Here is a 24,711-nt window from a genome sequence, read left to right on the forward strand (position 1 = left end):
AAATGACAGGCACACCTTGTCAAATGGATTGAAGAGGAATTCACATGAACAAAATAAGCCTTACTAAACCTTAGCTTCAGTTCTGTTTTAAGGCACCATGTAATAGCCGAGGTACGATGATCCCTGATGTACATTCTTCAACGGCACTGGTCCATCCAGCCACCTATCCAAATCCTACAGAATTGGGGATAAGCAACAGTGCGGTGTGCCAGTTACACTGCCTTCAGGTTCTGTTTAAAATTTAAATCCACATACTTTAGAAACCAGGAAATATTTTTGAAGGAAATAACGATATGCAGGTTGCTACATTCCTTGCATTCCATAAATTTTCTTTTATAATAGCAGCATATTGAACTACTATTAGGAAAAAGACCTGGAATAAAAGAAAGTCATTCAAATGGAATGGTTTCCCGTATGTCCAGCTCAGCATAAGTAGCATGTACACTTAAAAAAAAAAAAAAGTCAAGTCATTTTTTTCATCTTCAGTATCTAACTATAACAGCCCCACTCAACAGCAGAATGCATCTGTGCAGTGGTCCCAAATACAGAATCAGTAGTCTTTAAACAGAGGAATTGGTATGCAAATAACAATTAAAATTCAATGTTTAACGGAAGCTTGCATTAACATGGTTTAATAATTATGTACACAAATTATGTACATATTAGCATAATCTCTTGCAATTCTGTCATTTACTCTGAACTGATAAATGCACAGCTCAACTTTTCTTCAGAGAAAAATAGATGACCTTCCCAACCCTCTAGCACTATAATAAAAATGCTCTGTATTCTCTCTCCATACTCCAAAATGTTATGAAAATAGTGTCTTGTGGTTCTGTCCAATGAAAAGCACCTTTCAAAAGCAAATTTGATGCATCTGCTGCCCAGTGGGCATGCCTCCAGTGTAAATCAAAGAAAATCATTTCTTTTGATATTTCACAGAAGTGCATCTAATTAAAAACTTACACATGAAATCATACACCAAGACTAACAATCAACAATAAAATATTTTAAGCTACAAAAAATGTAAATTATTTTTTAATTATAAGAAAACAAAAACATTGACATTAAGTGTTGTAAAAATCCTTCTTGACACCCAAAACTAAGGGGAAAACAACTCATCATTAAGAAGCAAATAATTTGTTTACATTAAAAAAAAAAAAAAAAGACCTGGCAAAATACATACACCCATTCCATTTCACAACTCCAAAAAGGTAATGTTCAGCACAGAGAATTTGACAACCGTTGACCTTCAGGCTTATTAAAATTTCAACTTAAGCCCAATATCAACAGGGTTAATGTTAGCTGGAAAAATACGTTTTAATATTCTTTAGACTGCAGTGTAGGTATTTCCTGTAGCGCTGCACTGTCTGATAGTCTGAGTACTCGTGACGATGTGCTCGCTGTGAATTGGATTCAGGAGGCTTGGCTGCACGCCACTCTCGAGGACAGGCTGCATACAGCCTACCGGAAATGCCTGGTTCAGCTCGGTTTTCTCTCTTTTGGCTTGAGGTTCTGAAGAGTCATCTAATTCCTCATCCATTTCACTCTCCACTTCACTGCCTTCATCTGCACAAACAAATAATACCAAGACTATTACCAGAAGACAAACTGGGAAAGAGCAACCAACAAATGCTTTAGGAACACTTTAATATAGTACATTGAGAAAGCAACTCCTTAGCGCTTCTTGGGGGACAAAGCTTGTGGGTTGTCCTTTCAACAGATTTTACCTGTGTCAGTGCTCTATTCTTTTAAACACAGCAAAGGTAATTTATTCTTGGGTTTGTGATTGATATCTTTAATAGGTCTTTTAAGAAGACCTTTGGAGTTCCCTAAAGTTTTTACATTAACTAGTGGCATAATTTGTGTCATTATAAAGTAGTCACTTGGGTACACTACGCTGGCTTTGGGGAATGTATTGCGCTGAAAAATGCTAACTATGAAAAAAACAAAAGGAAGAAAGAAAGAAAAAAATTTGTTTTTCCTCTGAAAATCTACATCTGATATAAATTTTATCTGTGCTGATGTTAATGTAGGTGAGACCTATGTTGAGTCACGAAATAACTATAGCATGCATAAGCAGGGGCTGCGTACAGACCTTCTGTGCACATGAATGTTGTAGATCACAATATTAATTAGACCCTTAACTTTTATTACAAAATGAAGACTGAGGCAGTAGTATCAGATTAAAAATGCACAGTGAATTTCCATTCCTAGCAACACTGATACTCTCTGTTAACAGCTAGTATTCATTTCTGGAAATCAGGTGTATAAATAGTCACTGTTACTTCCAAATTTTAATACATTTTATATTAACTAAAACATCATTATAATGGAATACTATTTCATTTTTTCCAGCATGCACTGTTAAAATTCAAAAGCACAGCATAGAGAGAAAATGCTCTCACACAGCTTTACTACTGTGTAAGATTCTCCTCAGAGGAGTGGAGAGAATACCTCTTCATAAGCGCTAATTTTTAAACAGCTAGGGATATATTTCTGCCTCAAAAATCTTTTCACTGGGAATTCCCTGGTGGTCCAGTGGTTAGGACTCTGTGCTTTCACTTCTGGGCCTGGTTTCGATCCCTGGTCAGGGAACTAAGATCCCACAAGCCACGTGGCACAGGCAAAAAAAAAAAAAAGTCTTTTTACTTCATCCTCGACATGTTTTATTGTCTACCGAAAAAGCCTCCACACATAATTACACCAAAACCTCATCTATAAATAAAAGATATCTATACTTATTCTTATATTTTTGACTTATTATGGTGACTTTTGTATTAACAGAATCAGATCTCCATTATATTCTATGGCATGTCACATGCAAAGAGTGTGTAACAAGTTACTGCAATGTCAGCTGGACTCTGTCTAAGAGGTGTTGAGTCTAGTTTTACCATTTGGGGCACACCTGCAGCAGTTCTGCTAATACAGTTCTCGGTGTAAATGGGCTCCCTGACGTTGCTTCTCTTATTATCAATTGGTGCAAAGATGGTTCCAGAGAAAAGTGGTGAGGAATAATAGGGCCTCCATATAAGGTGCAGGTTGTACAGTTGTGCAGTTGCCGGGAGCAACGTCTTCTGGGAAGGTTGTGTGATTAAAAAGATTGAGATTAGATACACTGACTAGAAATGGTGTCTGTGATGCATTGAATGATAAACAGAAGAAGTTCTCTGGGACGAGGTAAGCTGTTTTGGCCACCTGCTTTATCCGGTTACCGTTCGCCTCTGGTAAAGGACTTGAGGATAGCATTACAGTTTGTCCGAACAAGCACATTCGAAGGGCTGGCGAGCTGCCGGAAAGGGCTACGTTTGGTAGACATTTGCTTCATTAAGAGGATATAATCAAAATATGCTTGTATGACACTTTTGCATTTTTTTTTTGTATTTGTTTTCATATGAACAAACAAAAGGTCTGGAAGGATCCTCACACTAAATTCTTAATGGTGGTAGTCTCTGGCTTTTGACTATGAAGTTTTTACTTTCTGTAATTTCTAATTCTCTGCATTATTTGAAATCTTTATACATAACTAATGTTACTTTTATTATCCAGAAAAAAATCAAACTCTCATTTTGTGGAAAAAGCCCCCCAAAATTTCTTAAAGATTTCACATTCAAACCTTAGGTTCTGAATATGCTAGTTTGGTTAATTCTCAAGAAGCATCCAGTCTAGAGGTGAATGGGACCAGCAGAGCCACCCGAGGAAGGTGAGGGCAAGTCACACTGCTCCTTGGCTCCCTCTCTACCAACTTTTCTGTGACTGAGAAATAGTGTCAAAGTAATAAAAGAGGCAGCAGTAAAAGAAAAAAAAAAAATCATTTCAAGCAGGCAGGCAAGTGGAGAGAGAATGGGATGTCCTTTCATCTACCCTGCTGTGGATGGAAAAGGCAATGGGGAGATGGACAGAACAAACTCCAGTGCTCCAGGCCACGCTGCTTCAGGTCCACTTGTGAGTGACAGGGTTCCTCTGGATAGGCTACAAAGCAATCACAAAAGCAAGCCCTTTCTCTAGTTCCCACAGACATTTTATGCTCCTATAGAGACTCAAAAGACATTTCCTGGGAACCTACTTGAAGTTATGGGAATTTGGTACACAAAAACTAAAACTAGGTGCTGCTGGAGTTTACCAAAGACTTTGGTTCAACGCTTGACAAGGAAGACTGGCTGCCATTCAGTGTTTGGCCCAGGAGCAACATTCCTACTACACCTCCGGACACCCTGGGATGAAATCCCCAAATTTGAATTATGAGGCTTTGGTGTCAGTGCATCATTGGGGTTGCCTTATATGTTGGGCCTGCATTTCAACAGCCACTTTTCCTGCTCTGAATTTACAAACTGGCCTCATCATTGATTTGCCTCTCTGATGTTTCTTTGGTTAATCCTATAGAGTATATATTTGCAACAATGATGTTTTGGGGCTATCATTCTCTACTTTTCCTGTTTTGCTATTATGCATGTTGCTAAAACAGGAATTAACGCGTACACAGTTGATAAATAGTGATAGGAGTTTAAAGTGGGAGTGATGTTGATTCACACAGGACTTTCCCCGGCATGTGAATGTCTTCCATCACCAAGGAGGCACGGAAGCTGAACACGGAGTACCCTAGTACAGGACGCTGCAGAGAACAGTGTGGCACCTCGTGTGTGGATTCCCCACGTGCTTCCTCATGCCTCAGTTTCCCCACTGGCTCTGGCTCTGTCCTGGAAGGGATAATGGTGTAGTTCTCCCCAGTCTATGGACACTTTCTCCCTGACTCCAAAACTCAATTCCTTAAAACCTCAAGAAATCTTCACTTTTTTTGTCTTTGTTTTTTGAAGAAAGGTATATATTTTCTGCAGTGCTTATTTATTAGAAATTTTACATTAAAAAAAGAAAAACAACAACTGAGCTGGTATTTTTTTCAGAATTGTTTCTCTTTGTGTGCACTCTATTCCAACCTCATTTTCCTTCGAGCCCTGTACCTTTTACTCTGTGGTTTTATAGGTCGTGAGTTTCTTCAGAATTATATATTGTGTTGTCACATTAGAGTGGCAATGCTGATATGAAAATTTAAAAGTATACATGTTATCCTTTTCATCTACCCCAATACTGATCTTGCTTTTATAGTAAACTTCATTGTTATCTCTGAGTTCTTTTTCCACTGAAAAATGTGAATTGGTGACTTGAGTACGCTGAGGAATCTTTTTCTTGCCGGGTGGGCCTTAAATAAAAATATTTGACCCAATTTTATCACTTTTTTCAGAACTCTGGCGAAAGCCAGAAATAATTTCTGGTTACTTGTACTTAATTGCAGGCAAAAAAAATCAAGAAGAGTTTAAACTGTATTTAAATTCAATTCTTGCACTTAATATATGTAACATAAAGAAAGCATAGAAATGGAGAAATAAAAAAGATTCCAAAAGACTTAACTATCATATTCATCAAGGATTGTATGCCATTTCCACAAAATAAAAGTGCTATACACATATACATTTTCCTCTATGAGAATTTCTTACTCAAAAAAAGTCCTTAAAAATGTACATTATTTTCAATTCTTACCTTTATCCAGATTTCCAGGAGACACAGCATTTAAATCACCAAACTGCAAAACAATAGTCATTTGTGCAACAGTTACTACCAAGCAGAATAAAATAATATTCTCAGAGACTGCAGTAAAAATACCACACTACGACTTTTTAAAACTGTAAACTAGCGACCATTTTGATCTCTAACTACACAGGTCACCTAATTTTCCAATCAAACCTGTCAAAATTGAACAGTTTAAACTGTGTCACAATTTAGCTGTCTTAGCCTTTTTGCAAAAGGATAACAATTTTCTGTCTTCCATGCTCCATTTTACTTTTTATTATCTGAACTCAGCAGTGAAGCAATAGGGGCCTGGCTGACCTGGATGAAGATGGATGTGGTAGAATAAATTTGGAAAAGCTCTGACGAAGCAGGATGCATCAGCTCCACCCCCATTAACTGTCCGTGAGTCCACCCGGAGTCTACACTATAGAAACATGGTCCAGCCACTTGGTTGAACTCTGTTTTTTTGAGTTTTTATTTGTAGAAATGAAAAACATAATAGGAGCCCCAACACTGAGAGTATTTATGTTTACAAAATCTTTGAGACTTCTCTTCTTGTAATTGATCTTCTTATTTACTAAGATAACAGGGTCCCAAATTAAAAAAGAAATGCATCTGATTGTTATTAGTGCAACAAAAAAGGTATTAAAACAATATGGAACAATTAATAACCTTCAGCTTAGACTTTACTTGCTACCTTAGTTCAAAAGCTTGATATTTTTACAGTGAAAAAATATATTTTAAGAGTCTCAGGGTGAACATAAATAAAAAATTGAAGAGCAGAGGTAACGAAGCTAATTGGAAAAAGGTGAAGTGAAACCTCATAGCACCTGCTTTTTAAATGGTAAACATTACTTTTTTTTTTAAAGCTGAAGATTCAGAATAAGTCATTATTAGAAATTCGGGTTTCTCAAAAAGCTTAGAAAGGGTGAGAGAGAAATTCTACTTACATTCGGAAGTTTGCTTATAAAGAGTTCCATGATAGGAGTATTTTTTTCATCTACAACATATGTCTATAAAGTAATAAAACTGATCTTATTTTGCAAACATACACACACATAATTTCTTTTTTTATCTAAACATGAGTTGTTCTTCATAGTAGCTACCTTGGGAGCTTATACATTTATTCCAAGGTTCAAGATTCTGGAATTCCTCTTTGACAACCAATTTCAAGAGTTAGTTTATGTATCATTCAAGAAAGCCCATCTTGTTGTTTTACATCAAACTGTGACTCCAAACACTCCACATTTTATTCATTGTACTTGGTCCTGAGATGATTTCTGATTACTTACCAAATTTAAATGCATCTCTGCCACAATTCAGGATATTTAAAATAATGTGTCATTTTACTCTTTATTATTTCTTAGCAGTTCAGAGGCAGTTTAAAAAGAGGCATTCCACATCACTTTAAGCCATGGCAGTATTACTGAACCAATGTGTAGCCTCCCGAGGTGACTGCCTTGAAGGGGACAAGGGCCTCCTGGTTGCACAACTCTTAGTATATTTGTTTGAAGGACTGCCCCATTGCGTTATAGTTACGTCCCATGGGCAGCAAACATAAAATCATAAATACTGAACTGTTGTTTTGAAGTTGTTCCTGTTCACATGGCTCAGAACCTTATGTTAGTCTAAATAAAAACCACAGTTTAAATTGTACAGGATTTCTTGAATTAAAGAATATAATAAAAGCACCAAAAAACACAACAGGATTCTTTACCTATTTTTGGTATTATTTAAATTTTTAGAACTATAAACAGAGAATGCCCAAAGCTGAAGGGTCATTTATATGTTATTTCTAGTTGACACATAGAGTAAGATTTTTATTTCTTTTAAATGAGTACTTAACAACACTTAAGACCCAATACTGGAAATGAGTTGGCAGTGATGAGTCTAAACATACCTTCCATATCTATAAAAAGTGAATACACCATTTGTTTTTGATAAATCTTGAAAAGTTGTTTGAGACTAAATTATTACTGCCATCAGTGATCAATAATATCATGCAAAGGGGCTAAAACCAAACTTTGAACACATATGGAAATTTTTCTTCGAAAGGAACACTGCTTTTAGTTGCTACTTAACTGAAAATATGACAACGTAATAGAAAGATTTTCCTTTGAAAATTTCTGCTTAATCTGAATGAATACATCTGATTACTCAGGATGATGAAAATAAAAACCAAAAACAATCGAAATCTCTGTAATCATTATTAGCATTAGTAAGTAAACATTTGCATACTCAATGCTGAGGGCTTGTGACCATGCACTGTGAGGGACACTGTGGAAAAAAAGAAAAAAAAAATCCTCAAGATACTGCCAATGCCTGTAGTTGTCTCTGGGATTAATGACAAAGTTCCATATGTACAACATACAGTAGATTTAAAATAAAAATATTGTGAATAAGAGGTTTTGATATACCTGTATAGTGGAAGGTGAAGGTTTTAATATGCATTTTATGTGTGAGGAAAGAATATACATTTGAGGACTTCCCTGGTGGCGTAGTGGTTAAGAACCCACCTGCCAATACAGGGGATATGGGTTCAAGCCCTGGTCCGGGAAGATCCCACATGTCGCGGAGCAACTAAGCCCGTGAGCCACAACTACTGAGCCTGCACTCTGAAGTCCGTGAGCCACAACTCCTGAAGCCCACGCACCTGGAGCCCGTGCTCCGTAACAAGAGAAGCCACCGCAATGAGAAGCCCTCGTACCGCAACAAAGAGTAGCCCCCGCTCGCCGCAACTAGAGAAAGCCCGCGCGCAGCAACGAAGACCCAACGCAGCCAAGAAAAAAAAAAGAATATACATGTGATTAAGGAAAAAAAACACCCTAATCCTACAGATAGAGTAGGTAAGATCAGGACAATCAGTTCGTTCATTCAGTATTCAAAAAATATTTATTGAGAGCTTATTATGTGCTAGGCACTCTGCCAGCCAAGTTCCAGTCAGATTAATTTGGAAATATTCCCTCTTTCTGAAGGTGAGTATCAGAAGTTGTTTATATTAAAAAGGACAGGTAGTTTAGCCAAAAACCAAGGCAGCCTAGAAAACCTTCAGGAAGGTTTTAAAACCACAGGGTTATTAGAAAGGGAGTTTGGAGGGAGCAGCAAGTCAAAGTAGCAGGAAGGGAGGAAGGAAGGGAAGGGAGGCAGGGAAGACTGAGAGCGGGAATAAGGACGGCGGCATCACAGACAGGAGAGAGACGACAGGGACGTAAATGAGGCCAGCACACACTAGCAACAGAAGAGGAGAAGGAGAGACATGATTTGGATTAAAAAAATGGAGGTTGGGGCTTCCCTGGTGGCTCAATGGTTGAGGGTCCACCTGCCGTTGCAGGGGACGAGGGTTTGTGCCCTGGTCCGGGAAGATCCCACATGCCGCGGAGCGGCTGGGCCTGTGAGCCATGGCCGCTGAGCCTGCGTGTCCGGAGCCTGTGCTCCGTAACAGGAAAGGCCACAGCAGTGAGAGGACTGCGTAGCGCAAAAATAAATAAATAAATAAAATAGAGGTTGGCAAGGAAGTCCAGAGATTACTGAAAAGTTATAGCTTCAGAAACTGAAAAACTCTTACTGCTTTCTAATTTCCCCTGCTGCACAGGGGACTGGAGGGGACTACTATTCACTGAGGTGACGTCTTACAGCTTATAAAGTACTTTCATGGTTCAGCATATAGTTGGCTTCCTCTCAAATATGATGACCTCAAGTATCACTTTCTCAATATCACTTCTTCAGAGAGGCTTTTCCTCACAGCCCTACTTAAGCATCTCCTTCCCTGTCACTGTTCATCAGCACCTCACAAAAAACTTATGAATCTGGCTAGGTAAGGAGCTTAGATTTAATCTTGCAGCTATTGAAAACATGTTAATTTGTCTAACATTGTAAGGAAATATGGTGGTGTTAGATTTGAGACCAGATATTCTGACCATCAGTTTAGGAAGGGAGGGAGTAAGGGAGTGGGAGGGAGAGGGAGAGAGAGAGAGAAAGTATGTATGTTTCCTACATGGAAGAAAGAATATAAATTAAGGGATTTAAAATGTGCTCTGGGGTAGAAAGCATATGGCCTTTGATGTACATAGGAGTTAAAGTTCTGTCAGCCAGACAGATAAATAGGGAACGTTCTGAAGTAGAAACAGAATGGAACATAGAGAAAGCATAGCTGTTGTTTTTAGGAAGAAAGACCTCCTTGCCTAGAAACCATTTCTCCAGGCCCTGACAACCGGTCATAATAATGAGCATGCTCCTGGACAGCAGCAGACTAAAAAATGTGTGGTCAAGGCAGGCAGTGGGAGTCTGTTAGACCATAAATTCATGACGAGTAGTAATGGCCAGGAAGTATAAATGGGAGACTGGTCAGCACAGCCTATGTGACTACTGGCAGCATCCTTGAGAGCAACCCTGAGTATGACCCTGACTTGTGGCCAAGCAGCTGAGAAGCAGTTCATCATAGGACTGTGAGGCCTAAGCACAGGCACCATGAGAGAAATCAGGCTCAGAATGGGAGGATGCAGCCCACAGGTATACTGCAGAGACCATTGCAGGTTAGATACAGCAGCAGTGAACCTTCCACAATAAGGGAGGCAAGACTTGTATTGTAATAGCTGGAAAGTGAAACAATGCAGAGGAAGCCAGGGGGCTCAGACAGCAAACTGGTGAGGATCCACGGGGGCCCACAAAACAGAGACTGGGGATAGAAGGAAGGAGTTCAAGGACTGGGATGAAGACCTCACCCGTGGGAATGCTTTCCCTGCTGGAAGAGTTTACCCCATCCTGGGGAGGAAGGTTAGTGAGTAATCATAACCACACCATCTGGGCAGCCAGGTAAACATCCTCCACAGAAACCACATCTTACCACAAAATCTCTCTGCTGGTATGCCCAGATTTATAGATTTACAGGCAGACAGATACAATCTCTCCCCCCCCCACACACACACACACAGACACACACAATGTATAACTGATTTACACGCTGGCACCAAAATATGAAAGTGTATGGTCTAGAACAGGGGTTAGTAAGGGGTCAGATAGTAAATATTTTAGGCGTTACGGTCCTGTTGCAATTACTCAGCTCTGCTACTACAGTGCAAAAATAGCCATAGATGATAGTTATATGAGTGGGCATGAATGTGTTCTAATAAAACTTTATAAAAAATGGATGATGAGCTGGCCTTTGGCTAAAAGAACTTGTAAACCCTAGAAGATTTGGTCCAGTTCACAGACAGTGAAGGGAATGGAAGATTTTTGTCTTTAAGGAAGGTGTGAAGACTTTGGCCACAGGGAGGATATAGAACCAGAGGCTTTAAGAACTAGCTTCATCAAAAAATGATGGTCACAAGGAAAGAAACATGGGTCAAGTTTTAAAGATGGAAATCAGTTGGAAGACTAATCTTCCTCTCTTTTCTATGGAGGCTTGTATGTACAGACAGAGACAGATAAAGGTTGGTGTTTGTGTCAATTAGTGGGTGAAGAGGGATGAAGTCTAGGATACGAGGAAAGATTGCATGGAAAAGAGACTGGGAAAAAGATTACATGTATTAGTGATTTAGATGGGGCAAGCCTCCCTAGTGGGGAGTTTTTTTTCCAATTTGGATGAAGATGTGAAGAGATAGTCCAATAGCATAAGTTCTCCATTGGTAAAAGCAAATAAGGAATAGTTCTAGATGAGGATGGTTTTTGGGGTGGAGTCATCCATGGAGACATGTCAGTGAGATGTATGTAGAGGAGGGGAGGAAGTAAGAAAAAAATAATATACTGGAGGAAGAGTTCATAATCCACAAGTAATAACTGACTTCATTCAGAGCAATTTAGCTTTTATACTGTAATAGTTTCCTATTGCTGCTGAAACAAATTACCACAAATGTGGTGGCTATAAATAATACAAACTTACTATTTTTTAATTCTGGAAGTCAGAATTCCAAAATGGGTCTCGCTGAGCTAAAATTAAGGTGTTGGCGGGGTTGCATTCCTCTCTGAAAATTTTTAGGGAGAATTTCTTTTTTCCTTTTCCAGCTTTTAGAGGCTGCCCACAGTCCTGGGTGTGACCCCCGTCTATCTTCAGAGCCAGCAATGTCCGGTCAAGTCTTTCTTCCACTACATCACTCTGACACTGACTCTTCTGCTTCTCTCTTCCACTTTTAAAGACCCTTGTGATCACAGTGGGCCAATCCAGATAATCAAGGTTAATCTCCTTATTTTAAGGTCAATTAATTAGTAACCTTAAGTCCATCTGTAAACTAACATATCCACATGTTCCCAGGGTTAGGATGTAGACACCTTTGGGGGTCATTATACCTCCTACTACACACATCTAAGCTACCTCAAAAAAAACTGTCATATTTGCCTGAATAAAATCACTTGACAGTAAATTTTTTTCTACTATTGGAGGAAATACATCCTCCAGATTAAGTCGCTTGTAACACAGTAATTTTCCCCTCAATTTTGTCTGTTTTGTGCTCTTCATTAGGGGTGAGGTGGGATGGTATTGTATATAGGCACAAATTCATTTTTTATAATATATTTCTCACTAAGGGCATTTGTTCTTTATTTTCATTTACAGACTTTGAATTTTATGTATAAAACTTCCTATCTCTGAAAGTTTTTCATAGCATGCATTTCAAGGTTTAGACTTATTGGAAGCACACATACATCCAAGAAGTTTACCAAGATCACAGAGCTGAAAGTTGTTAGTGATGACACATAAGGAAGTCATTCCTGACAAAGAAGTGGAAGTCAAAACTGAGGGAATCAAAAGCTACTGAGTAGCGGGGCCAGAACAGCCCTAAGCTCCACATCCAAACGGAGGCCTAAGGAGAAACTCTGATGATAAAGTTACACACTAAGGACCAGTTACATACATACTGGTCCTTTGGACAGTTTCATGAGAGCAACCTGTGCCACCAAACTGCACAACAAGCAGCTCCAACAACCTTGGAAAAGCCCTCTTGTGTTAACACTACTCCATGGTTCCATGAGGATCCATGCTGTATAGACGCTGCAGCCAGATGCCAAGGTGCTAGCGGGGGATTAGCTGACATTAGATGTCTCTTTGGGACATTTACCTTTTAACTTGCATAAATTTTACATATATATATATAATTTTATATATAATACTTTCTTCCCGCTTCATAAGTACGTATAAGACCTTTCAATCAATCCTACTGATAAGATTTTATCCAAGTCTAGCTATGTCTAGTTAGACCCAATTATGTTTATGCTTCCTCCCTAATGTTGCCATTTTCTTTTCTAATTGACTCCTTTCCCCATTCTATTATGTTGGCGGTGTTTTATAAAGCATTGAATTAGTTTGCCTCTGATTACCACTTTGGCTACATCCCAAATAATGTGGGTGGATGCTTTGTAATTCCATGAATCATTTGACTCACCATTCAAAAACAGTCTACAGGCTATTTTCCCCTTGTAATATAGTATTATTAAAGACTTCACATGCCTTTATGTTATCTGTTTTATTAATTTCAACTTCTAAACTTATGTTTGTATTGTCAAGAAATGATGGTCTAATTCAACACAGTATTACTTGGATTGTCAGTGTAAAATCAATATTAAAAAATCTAATTCAGAGTAGAAGGCAATCAAATATAGTCCCTCTTGACTAATACACATAACTTCAGACATTTATATACTTACGGAAAGGAAAGGGAAAGGAAATGGAACTAACAAAAATCCGGTACCTTGTATGTGCCTGTCTGCTTGCCTGCCTATCCACCCCATCTATCTACCTATACCTAATAACCTATACCTATCTTCCTTCCTACTTTAGTCCTCACAACATCCCTGTGAAGGAATGGTTCTTATGTTTATTTTGTTGATGAGAAAACTCAAGTTTTCTTGAGATATACGTATATATAACTTGCCCAGGTTGCAAAGGTATTAAATGGGAAATATGAAATTTAAATTTGGGTGTCGAACAACTTGGGGTGTGGGGCCAGCCTGACCTGGGTTTGAATCCCAACTCTGCAACTATCAGTCCTGTGACCCCAGACATAATACTCTTTGATCCTCAGGTTTCCACATATATGAAATAGACAGGGTTTAATGTCTTCAAGACTCAATTTTCAAATACTAAAGTCCTAGAATTCCATTTAACCCTAAAACCGTAAGATGGTGATTTCAAAATGAAATGTCTCTAGCTGAGTGGGGCTACAAGGAGTACTGCTGCTTCAGAATGGAAGTGTTCCTTAGGCTTTGACCTAAGGTTGTTGACACTATAAACTCAGTCTAGGGCTGAAGTTGAAGTCACTTGATGTACTGACCAAGCCATTTATGACTCAAGCAAATACCATGAGAAGGGCTGTCCTAAACAAGGATGGTGTGTGTGTGTATGTTTTGTACCTTTAGCGTAATGAGGATGATCACACAACCAGAAATAGCTGACAAGCTCAGATGAATGTCAACATGTAAACCTTGACCTAACCAACTGCTTCTTACTCTGTTCTTCTAAGAAGTCAATAAAGGAGTAAGAGCCTTTAAAGCAGTTCCTATAAAAGCAGGAAGATTGTTCCATGCAGATTTGGAGGTTCTTGACCCAATTCTAATCTTTCAACATTCTGTACTTAGCTTGAACTTTGTAATGTTCTGAACTTTACAAACCTTAGATAGCTGCACAATCTCCTATGATTTCAATTCTATTAACCGAAGTTAGTAGAATCGATCACAAAAGGATTAGGTAGTGGCAACTATTTTGAATGTTTTTGACGGTGGAGAGAAATGTCTTGAAATTTCAATCATAAGGGATTTCACAACATTATTATTTTCTTTAATGTCTTCCAAATGAGAACCAAATTAGTCAAAGCATTGCATTTAGCACTGGTACAGGATTTCACAACTGAGGAAAAATAATTGCTGACTTTAAAGTGATTTCAGATTTTAAAAAATTCGCAAGTCATGTTAGTGTTCCAGTTGGTAAAATCTTGTGTTCCTTGTTTTTGTTTTTTTTTTTTTCTGGAAGTGGACTTTTCTATGTATTTCCAAATAGTTTTACTGAAGCCTGCTAAGATGGCTAAGATTTCTGCCCGTTTGCCTCACAGCAAGGCAAATTCTGCCCTATATTTGCTGTTGGTTCTACCCCTTCAGGCTAGCCAGCTATCCTGGCAACTTGCGCTGTTGGCTACTCTCTACCCGGGTAGCATATTTTCATCATGATTCTGACTGTTCAGGCTTTTTTGTTGCCCTCTGCGCCCTGGGAACACAGTAATTTATCTACCTTTATATTGTTTCAAAATTTCTAAGAAGTGATATAAACGACTATGTATAAAACAGATAAGCAACAAGGATATATTTAGAGCACAGGGAAATATAGCCATTATTTTGTGATAACTTTAAATGGAGTATCATCTGTAAAAATACTGAATCGCTAGGCTGGATACCTGAAACTAATATAATATTGTAAATCAATTATACTTCAAGAAGAAAAACCTCTAAGAAGCACTCATAAGTGAGCACGCAGGTAGTGAAGAAGTAGGAATACAGGCCTTAGTTGCTTTTGAGGAGAAAAGTAATTTCAAAACCATTAACATTTAATGCTACCATTAGGCCAAACTAGGAGGGGCCTCTGTCCTGAGCCCCACACCACGGAGAGCCCTGCTCTGCCTTTCCTGTGGCCATGGCCCTCCCCACAGACAAGGAGTCCACTGGGCCATGTGGATATGCCCTCCTGGACCCTGTGTTTCACTCCTACCCCCAGACCATACTTCTGTTACCTGAGATCCCATAATTCCCTGCCTAAAGCCCCAAGTCCCCTTTCAGGCCTGTGCAGGTCTCTCCCTAAGTCCACCCATCAGAAGAAAGAAGGGAGAGCCAGTGCGGAGGTGCAGCTATTTGCAAAGGGCAGACAAAACCTGAACACTGGACTGAGGTGCCCACAAGCATGAGCACAGGCTCTTCACAATACAGGATAGGGAATGATACACAAGAGAAGTGGTCTAGGGGCCACAGGGTGGGCCATGGGTCAACTATGTCTATGTCACCATTTTCTGGCATGGAACTAGGAGGAGCCTAAGAATTTTAAATTTAAACCCAGCCTTCCAAGTTATTACCAAGATCTATTTACCCAAATGCTAGGGTTGGGCCTGGCAGCATATCCTTTATGTAAATAAAACTGTGGGCTGAAAAGAAAGAACCTTGGTGCTCTTAACTAAAGACAAGCTCCCACTGAGGCCACCTTCACTGTCTATCAGGAAAGCATGATATCAATTTATTATGTCAGAGGAGTATCTATTTTGATTATACCACTTTCCTTTTTTTGGAAATTATTAACTGGAGAGACAAGGGTGGTGAAAGTGTGGAAACATGTTCTCTTTGTACCAAGCAGACCTTTACCACTAGCATGAATCAGATTTGAAGTGATGGAAGGATCATCACAACTGGCCCATATACTTGCTGGAAATCTCTCATACTTATGAAAGTATATTTTAGTATAGTGATGGTGAAAAGCAGAAAACAATTCCCGTGAATTGAGGAAATTACCCATCCCAAACAAGGACTACTTCTTTACCAGGAGGACCAGCAACCATCAACTTCACCTGTGTCTGAGCAAAAATACCAGAAAGACAATGGAAGGCCAGAGCCACTTGGGCTGGGCACAGGATGGTAGAGCATGGCAAGGAGGCCAGCAGGGGGAGCTGTCATGCTTAATCTAGGCCAGGTAACGTTTCACACCTAGTTGACTCTGAGGCTGGGCTACCAGGCTAACCTGTTGCTAAGCAAAGAGCCCAGTGGTGGACTTTGCTGAAGAGGACAGTGTGCCGAGTTTCCCTTCCTAACGTCTACAGTGATCATTTTAGTTCTTGAACAATGTCAAGAAATCCTGGATTTCTATTTTCTTCTCTTTTCCTACTTCCAAACACTTCAGGAAAACTAATCTCTAGTTGTAAGCACTTATGAAAACCCAACTTCATAACGGAGGTTCTCTGAAATACTGAAGGAGTACTCTGGGGAAAGGGAGCTCTTCTTGGTCTAGGAGCATTATTTTCCTGATATGGAAATCCAGTATGTCCATCATGAAATGAAATGAGAAGTTCTGTTAGTTGATTGTCTGTCTTTCCATCATTCTTTTGTACTTCCTTCCTTGGATGAGTATTTTTGGGGCACCTATTGTGGGATTGTGTTTAGACCAGAGCTGTGAGCAAAACTCCATTCCCTGAAGAGGATGTGAGGAGAGGTTAGAGCCCAGAGCAAGCAGGGAAGGAAACCAAGTGGAGGAAGCTAATGAGCAGGGATCCCAGAGGGATAGGGTTGCAGCCCTGGGCTGCTGAGTCAATAGGTGCTTTGCTCACATGCAAGGAGAGTAAGGAACAGAATGACAAACCAGGAAAGAGGAGAAAAAAATACAGGAGAGCATCTACAGAGATAATTCTTAGGAACTTGGAGGATGAAGGTGGAGGAGAAAGGCTTTCCAGGGAGTCACTTTTATCATTTATTTTCAAGTTGTAAGAATTGTGCTAATGCAGAGGAGCAGATTTACAGCTAAAAGCAAACTGCAAATTCTAAAACCATAACTTTGATTAGGTCTGTGGGTGGGCACAGAGGAGCTGAAGGGTGTAATTTGTTGTTGTTGTTGTCTTCTGGCAGATTTAGCTTTCCAACTGCAATTTGCTTAGACTAATATTCCATTTAGTTTGCATATTCTGAACATCTACTAACAAAAAGTGGAAAGGGGAAGGGTGGTAGGACTATCAAGATGCATCCTGCAATGCAGAGGAAAGAAGCCTTGGAACAAAATAATGAAAGCTTTCATACCAGGCATCTGGTTGTGCATGATTGCGAGTGTGCAGGCATTTGGGGGAGTTGTAAAGTTCAGACAGAAATAAATTAGTCCCTATTCCAAAACTGTCTATAAACAATTTATATGGTGAAAAATTAAAATGTGGATTGAACCGATTTGGCTACTTGGAGTGAGACAGCCCCACTTCCTACAGTTAGCGCTACCACTAGTTCTGATATTGGGCAACTTTCAACCTCTGTTTTCCTTATGGGTGAAATGGGAACACTAACATATCCCTTGTAAGGTTGTGGTGAATATTACATAAAAATGTAAGACATTTAGCAGAGTAGTTGTCAGAAGACCAGTCTTCAATTAGAAAAATATTAATAAACAGTAAGCTTTATTATAAATAATAACTAATATAACTTTTGACAAGTATTCATTACACTTTTTAAGTTACTACTGTTCCCAGATGTTTTTTTTTCCTGCAAATGATTTCAACTGTGATATGATTCATCCCTTTTAAAATATTCTATAACAAGTCTATTATTCAACAGGTACATTTTCAGTGTATTCCCTAGTTGCACTAGAATAATGCTCACTGAAATCTATTTTTCATTAATTTGATTTTATCTTAAGCATCCATGCATATTTACAATGGTTGTACTTCCATCAAATGGAACTTTTTCACTCAACTTTTATCCTAAAAGCTTGCCTGTGAATTATTATGGCTCTTCTCCAGTTTTTAAACTTTAAAGAGTTGTTTCCCCTTTCACTTTGAGTATATCAATTTTACTGAAGCCAAGACATTTTTCTTTTAATGGTAAACCCTTAGGAGTTCCTCAATTTTTTTTCCCTAAAAATATTACTAAAATATTATATTTTTAATATTGATATTCACAGCTGAGCAATTAAAGCAGCTTTTGGTTCCTATTTTTATTTCAAAAAGTTGATTACAAAGATATAATATTAAGTAAAATTAAATTATGATAAAGGCAATTTAAATATATTTAATACATTAAATATAAAAATGTCACAGAAAATCATTTTATGAAGCAATAAAAATTTGTAGATTCAGTGAATACATTAAGACTATGTATATTTTAAAGAAATAAAGCATGTATGCCATTAACTTCTAAATATCCTTCAACTAGTCATAAAATCCAAATAAAAGGATATTTGCTGCTCAATTTTCCTTGTCAGAGCTGTACAGAAAACCTTATGATTTTTAAAAAAATTTAACAGGTGTGCAAAGAGATGCAACTTGTTTATTTTACTTTATTCCTACTCTTAAAATTTCACCACTGCCAGAAACTCTACTGGCATATTTATAATATTTAAATAAAAATTCAAAAAATTGCATAAATCTTAGCAGTAAATAGTTTCCTTTTTATCATCTAGGCAAAAAATAAAAATAATAATGAAACTTTGGAAATGTAAATGCTTTAAATAACTTACTGCTCAGTATTAATGTAGTAGCAGGCTGACGTTTAGAAGAAAACTCATGGTGGTGATGCTGTTTCATTTCGGGGTTCCATTACATGGTAGCCTTCATTTCAACAACTGAAATGTCAGTGCTACAGGGAATGTAAAAATGAAACTTGTATGTTTGTATACTGTGTTTATATGTAAAACATGATGTATTGGTCTCTCTTGCCTGCTCAAATAATGTAAATAATGTTAATTTTAAAACTCATTTATTGAATTCACATTAGTGAAGAGATGTATTAATTATCCTTAAGTTACTTTGAAAGGGAAACCTTTCCTTTTGCTTCTGGATCTAGTTAGCTGCCTGACACCTCTCCCAAATACAGCACCTACAAAGGTAAAACAAATGTCCAATAAAGTTTGTGACTATTTTTCAGCTGTCCCTTTACTGATTTCTGAACTATTCTTATTCCAATCTCACCCCATCCTGCAGCAGGTAATAAGCATGGTAGATTAACAGCAACGGCTTTCGTGCCAGGCTGCTTGGTTTCAGAAACTGATTTTACAACCTAGTAGCTGTGTGACTCTGTGTGACTGTGACTGGCTCTGTGTCTCATTTCATCATCTGTAAAATAGATTAAAAATAATATTCACTCACAAGTGAATATTATTCTTTAAGTATTCCTATATCCCTTTAATTTTCCTTTACAGCACTTATCAGAATTTATAGCTATGTAGTTATATGAACATTTAACAAATATGTATCCCCTACTAAAATATAAGTTCCTTGAATGCAGCATCAAAATCCATTTTGTTCATCACTACAACCTAAACATTATAATGTTTGGTCTAGAGTAGATGCATAAGAAGTATTTGTTAGATAAATGAATAAATTAATTTTAGAGATAAGTCTGAGAATCAACAAAAGTGAACACAATTTGCCCAAGATTATACTACCATAAATGACAGAACTATAAGTAGAGTTTAGTTCTTCTGACTTAAAGTTCTCCATTATTTCCAGGCATTAAATCTTCGATAACACAAATCATACAAAGAATCACGCAATTAATATTACGTAGGTTCTAGAATGAAAGTAAAAGTACAAATCAGAGAGAAAAGGAGCATCTAACATAGTCTGGGGGAAATTGGGCCTCCTCGAGGAACCGATATTTAAGACATGAAGGAGTTAGAATGGGCAACGAGAGTCAGGCAGAGGGTTCCAGGTAAAAGCACAGTTTACACAGTGGTCCAATGATGAGAAAAGCTTGGTGAATAAGAATAGGGAAAAGACTACTGTGATTGCAGCAGAAGGACCTGGAAGAGGGAGGGTGAGGTTGATCAGAGAGACAGGGCCAGATCTTATACCAAGGGAAGACTTTTCTTCCTTAAGTAGAAGAAGAAGAAGCCACTAAAGGGTTTTAGGTGTGGATAACACAATCAGGTTTGCATTTTCATAAGATGAGACTGACTGCACTATGGGGAGTTTGGGAAAGGGCAGACTTAGTAACTGGTTGGATATGCAGGTCAAGACAGAAAGATACATAAAGATGATGCTCACATATCCAACATGATCGACAGGGAGGGTACCATTTACTGAGAAAGGACCATTAGTAGATAGATCAAGAGCTTAATTTCATTAAGGGTATAATAAATTCTCAATAAATAGTGACAATTATTACTGTTTTTGTGGTGGTTGTTACTGATGAATGAAAACCACTTGCTGCAATTGAGGGTAATGGTGATTTTTATGGATTTCAATGGATTTTGGCCTGCGGTGTTGCTCCCATTATATACACAGGCACTTCTGGACTTGAGGTTTGGAAAGGGAGGTCATTTACGGAGCTAAGAATGCAGCTGAGGCTTGACACATGAAAGCCTTTTTTACCTCCAATGTCATTTCTAGGGTAGGCTCAGGATAACACGTGAGAGATGCATGCCTTCCTTTCCCTTGAATTTCCTTCTCCTTTTCCCAAGAATCAAGAAATTTTAGACATGATAATATGACCATGGCCAACAGGTCTACAAGGCATCAATGTTTTAAGGGGAGATCAAGCCTGTAAAATTAGCTTTACTTGGCCTTGGCTGAATAACGGATGAGCATAGACAGCTCAAAGGATTTTCCTATAAATTGGGTAAGGAGATAGTAAGCAAAGAAATCAAGAGGTATGCTTAGATCTTTGATCTTAGAGAAGGTATTTATACCTTACTTTCTGATCTAGACTTTATATTATATCTTTGAATCATGTGGCAATCTGTCTTATTCATTTACATTGTTTACATATAGTAAAAAAGAATGTCAATTAGATCATTAGAATGATTAGTTGGCAGTATAGACTATATAAGGCCATTTTAATACTGGTGAGCCAGTACTGCTTGTATTAGCATATGAGGAGGTCACTAAGTCTTCACACTGTGTCACTGGCTCATGGCCACAGGCTTTGTTCCCTAGAGATGCAGGGGAAACAGAGATCACGCATCAGGATTAGCCACATGGTGTTAATGAGAATCGCTGTTTATCATTATCCTGGTTATCCTGTTAAAGAAGTCCTGGAGCATATGAGGTAGTTGCCAAATGTGTTAAATATACCAAAAGGCATGTCTATTTCAGAAGTTTTGAGCCCTGAGTTAAAAAATTTTATCGTATTTAATCTACTTGCCAACTGGGCATTTTGCAACCAGGCATCTATAAGAGAACTAAGGAAAGAGGCACTGAGGGGAACTCAAATCTAAGAAAAGTCCAGATTGTTTTGGTCAATGATGAGGTCCTGCCTGTAATTTAAAAGCTAAAATGAATCTTGCTTAATCTCACATACACATAATTGGCATCACTTAGGCACAATCATCATTAAGAAACATACAAACACATATAGATCAGCATACAGCAAGGGATTTTAAAGAGGGAAAGAAGAATATTTTAACCAACTTTCTGAATAAAAGTCACATGTATTTTATTTATATTAGAATACTTATAAAGGTCCTTGAGGTATTTTAATATATTTTTAAATTTATACCTTTATCATCATATTTATTAAACTAGGAAAAGCATCTAATATTTATTTTTACTTTTTAAATTTAAATAAGCACACACACATAGCTTAAAAGTGAACATGTCTTCTTGACTGCTTTGGGCAGTAATATGTAACATTGCCTAACCTGGCATAATCCAGCAAAATCTGGATTCAATCAAAACCCAGTTCAATACAACAAAGTGAGCCAGGGCTGAATTGTTTGTGCATGTGCCTCTATCCCTCATTATATTAACCAGCCCTTGTGTATATTAACTTTAGCATTTTAGCTTTACGACATGTTGAAAATACATTTTGACACTATCCAGAAATTAAGAGGAAGAGAATTTTTTTCCTACACCTTTAGTGATTAGGAACATGGGTATGAAAATCAGACTGAATATTCAAAACAGGTCTCCACTGTCTGCTAGCTATGTAACCCTTTAATCTCTCTGTGTCTTAGCTTTCTTCCTGAACCTCAGATTCTCATCTGTAAACAGGATAACGTAGCACCTATCTCAAAGAGTTGTTGTATGTGTTAAATGCTTTATTATACATAAGGGACTTAGGACTGTGTTTGGCACATAGTAAGTGCCCCCAAAATGTTAGCTATCAGTTTCATCATCATTGTTATTATCCTTCATTTTGTTCTTGGGCACTTGGAAAAAGAGTCTACAAAACACATATTTAACTTTTTCCTCTGAGTTCCTAGCCCTTAGCCTTATCAGAAGCATCAATCTTTCTTATTTTCCAGTCAATAAGGATTTTTTTTTAATTGAAGTATAGCTAATTTACAATATTGTGTTAGTTTCAGGCATACAACAAAGTGATTCGGTTATACATATATTTATATATGTATATATCTATAAACTTTTTTTCATTTCTTTTCCATACAGTTTATTACAAGATACTGGATCAAGTTCTCTGTGCTATATACAGTAAAACCTTGTTGCTTATCTATTTTATATATGGTAGTGTGCATCTGTTAATCCCATACCCCCCAATTTATCCCACCCCTGCTTTCCCTTTGGTAACCATAAGTTTGTTTTCTATGTCTGTGAGTCTGTTTCTGTTTTGTAAATAAATTCATTTGTACTATTTTTTTTAGATTCCACATATAAGTGATATCATATAATATCTGTCTTTCTCTGACTTAACTTCACTTGGTATGGTAATTTCTAGGTGCATCCCTGTTGCTGCAAATAGCATTATTTCATTCTCTTTTATGGCTGAGTAATATTAAGGATTTTTTAAAGTTCAGTGATTCTCAAGATTTTCTTTTACATAGACACCTTTATAGCATATTTAAATATTCCATGTACTTTCACATGATATAATCGACAGTTTTAGAACCTTTGACTAAGAAAATATGTATGAACAGAGGGATTTAAGGACCCCCTGAAATAACCACACAGGCCCTCTGGGGTCCAAAACTCATTGGTTAGGAACCATTGCTTCAACGATTAATACATTTAGATTAAAATAAAATTCAGATCTTTTTAGAAAGCCCTGTGGGTCATAGCTCTTTTAGCCTCTCTTACCTCACCCATGACCGCTATGGGTGTCTCTCCTGTTGCCTGAGCAACACGATGTTCTACTAAGTAGAACATATACTCGTCGTAGAGCAGACGGATCAGGTGGAAGGAGCCAAAGCTAGCAGCACTGCGTAGGGTTAAGTCCCGAATAACCATTGAGCTGTTCCAAGAGAAAAGACACATATGCAGCCATTGTTAGTGAGCAGGATTAGAGTTCAATCTAATTTTCCTCTTAAAAGAAGTTAGAGGTCTAAAAGATTGGTATAGCACACAACCTGCCATGGAATAATTTCACTACTGAAAGCAGTTGGCTCAACTCTTTCAAACAGAGTGGTAAATAGGTCATCTTCACTGAAACTTGACTAGATCCTTATTAGAGCTAGACAACTATTAACTGGGAAAAACCATTTTACTGTCATAGGCAAGTCTTTTGATTCTATTAAATTCACAAAGGGGTCAGAATTGAATAAAAAATATTTTTGGAAGGCTGACAAATCATCACCATAAGAAAAAGCAACTCAAAGTGAAGGTCTTATTGATGACGTGTAAACACTGTGTCAGTATCTCTCAATGATAACAACCTCTGGGGTACGCTGTGAGAAAAACATGTATTTGACCAAGTTTACAAAATATACTAAGCAGGGACTTCCCTGGTGGGGCAGTGGTAAGGAATCCGCCTGCCAATGCAGGGGACATGGGTTCTGTCCCTGGTCCAGGAAGATCCCACATGCCTCGGAGCAACTAAGCCCATGAGCCACAACTACTGAGCCTGCGCTCTAGAGCCTGTGAGCCACAACTACTGAAGACCGTGTGCCTAGAGCCCATGCTCCGCAATGAGAAGCCACTGCAGTGAGGAGTCCGCACACTGCAACGAAGAGTAGCCCCCGCTCACCACAACTAGAGAAAGCCCAAGTACAGCAACGAAGACCCAACACAGCCAAAAATAAATAAATTTATCTTTAAAAAAGTATGTGTGTGTATATATATATATATATATATATATATATATATACACACACTAAGCAATGCTCCCAAATGTGGCAATGTAGAATGTAGGCGGTTATGTACAGGGATCCCTGCAAGTTCTGTTGGAAGGTAAATTTATTAAGTGACTCTAGGTCCTTACTGATTTCCATTAAATTAAATTAAGGTGATCTTTCCATTAGAAATAGCATAATAAAATCAATTAAGAAATGCATAACTTTGAAAAATATGAATGTTTAATTTATAAAATACCAAAATCTGAACCATATTATTAATAAAATACTAACAATACACTCTATTATACTCAAAATGGAAGTGAATCAAAATAAAATTTTGGCCTCATTGAAGACATGTCAATTATTAAGCTTGTCCATGCACTTCAAATCTCTTTAATATTTCTATCTTAGAGTCAGGGTAGGGTGTGTGTGTGTGTGTGTGTTTGTGTGTGTGTGTGTGTGTGTGTGTGTGTGTGTGTGTGTGTGTGTGT

At 37.9% G+C, this 24,711-nt stretch overlaps 1 protein-coding gene across 3 annotated transcripts in view; it reads right to left on the minus strand.

Annotated features, from left to right (window-relative positions):
- Positions 1-923: 923 nt before the first annotated feature.
- RFX3 (regulatory factor X3) overlaps positions 924-24,711 on the minus strand; it is a 290,506-nt gene continuing 266,718 nt past the window's right edge. For 2 of the 3 annotated variants that reach the window (XM_027105787.1, XM_027105785.1), the window contains 3 exons: positions 23,247-23,400; positions 5,533-5,575; positions 1,020-1,566 (listed from right to left, as the gene is read on the minus strand). In XM_027105787.1, coding sequence (XP_026961588.1) covers positions 1,328-1,566; positions 5,533-5,575; positions 23,247-23,400 — 436 coding nt within the window. In that variant the 3' untranslated portion in view covers positions 1,020-1,327. Of the gene's footprint in view, positions 1,567-5,532; positions 5,576-23,246; positions 23,401-24,711 lie in introns of all 3 variants that reach the window. The other variant, XM_027105786.1, reaches the window with a different exon arrangement.

The sequence above is a fragment of the Aethalodelphis obliquidens genome, unplaced genomic scaffold, assembly GCF_003676395.1.
Source record: "Aethalodelphis obliquidens isolate GAN/ISIS:26980383/991018 unplaced genomic scaffold, ASM367639v1 scaffold7, whole genome shotgun sequence".
NCBI lineage: Eukaryota > Metazoa > Chordata > Mammalia > Artiodactyla > Delphinidae > Aethalodelphis > Aethalodelphis obliquidens.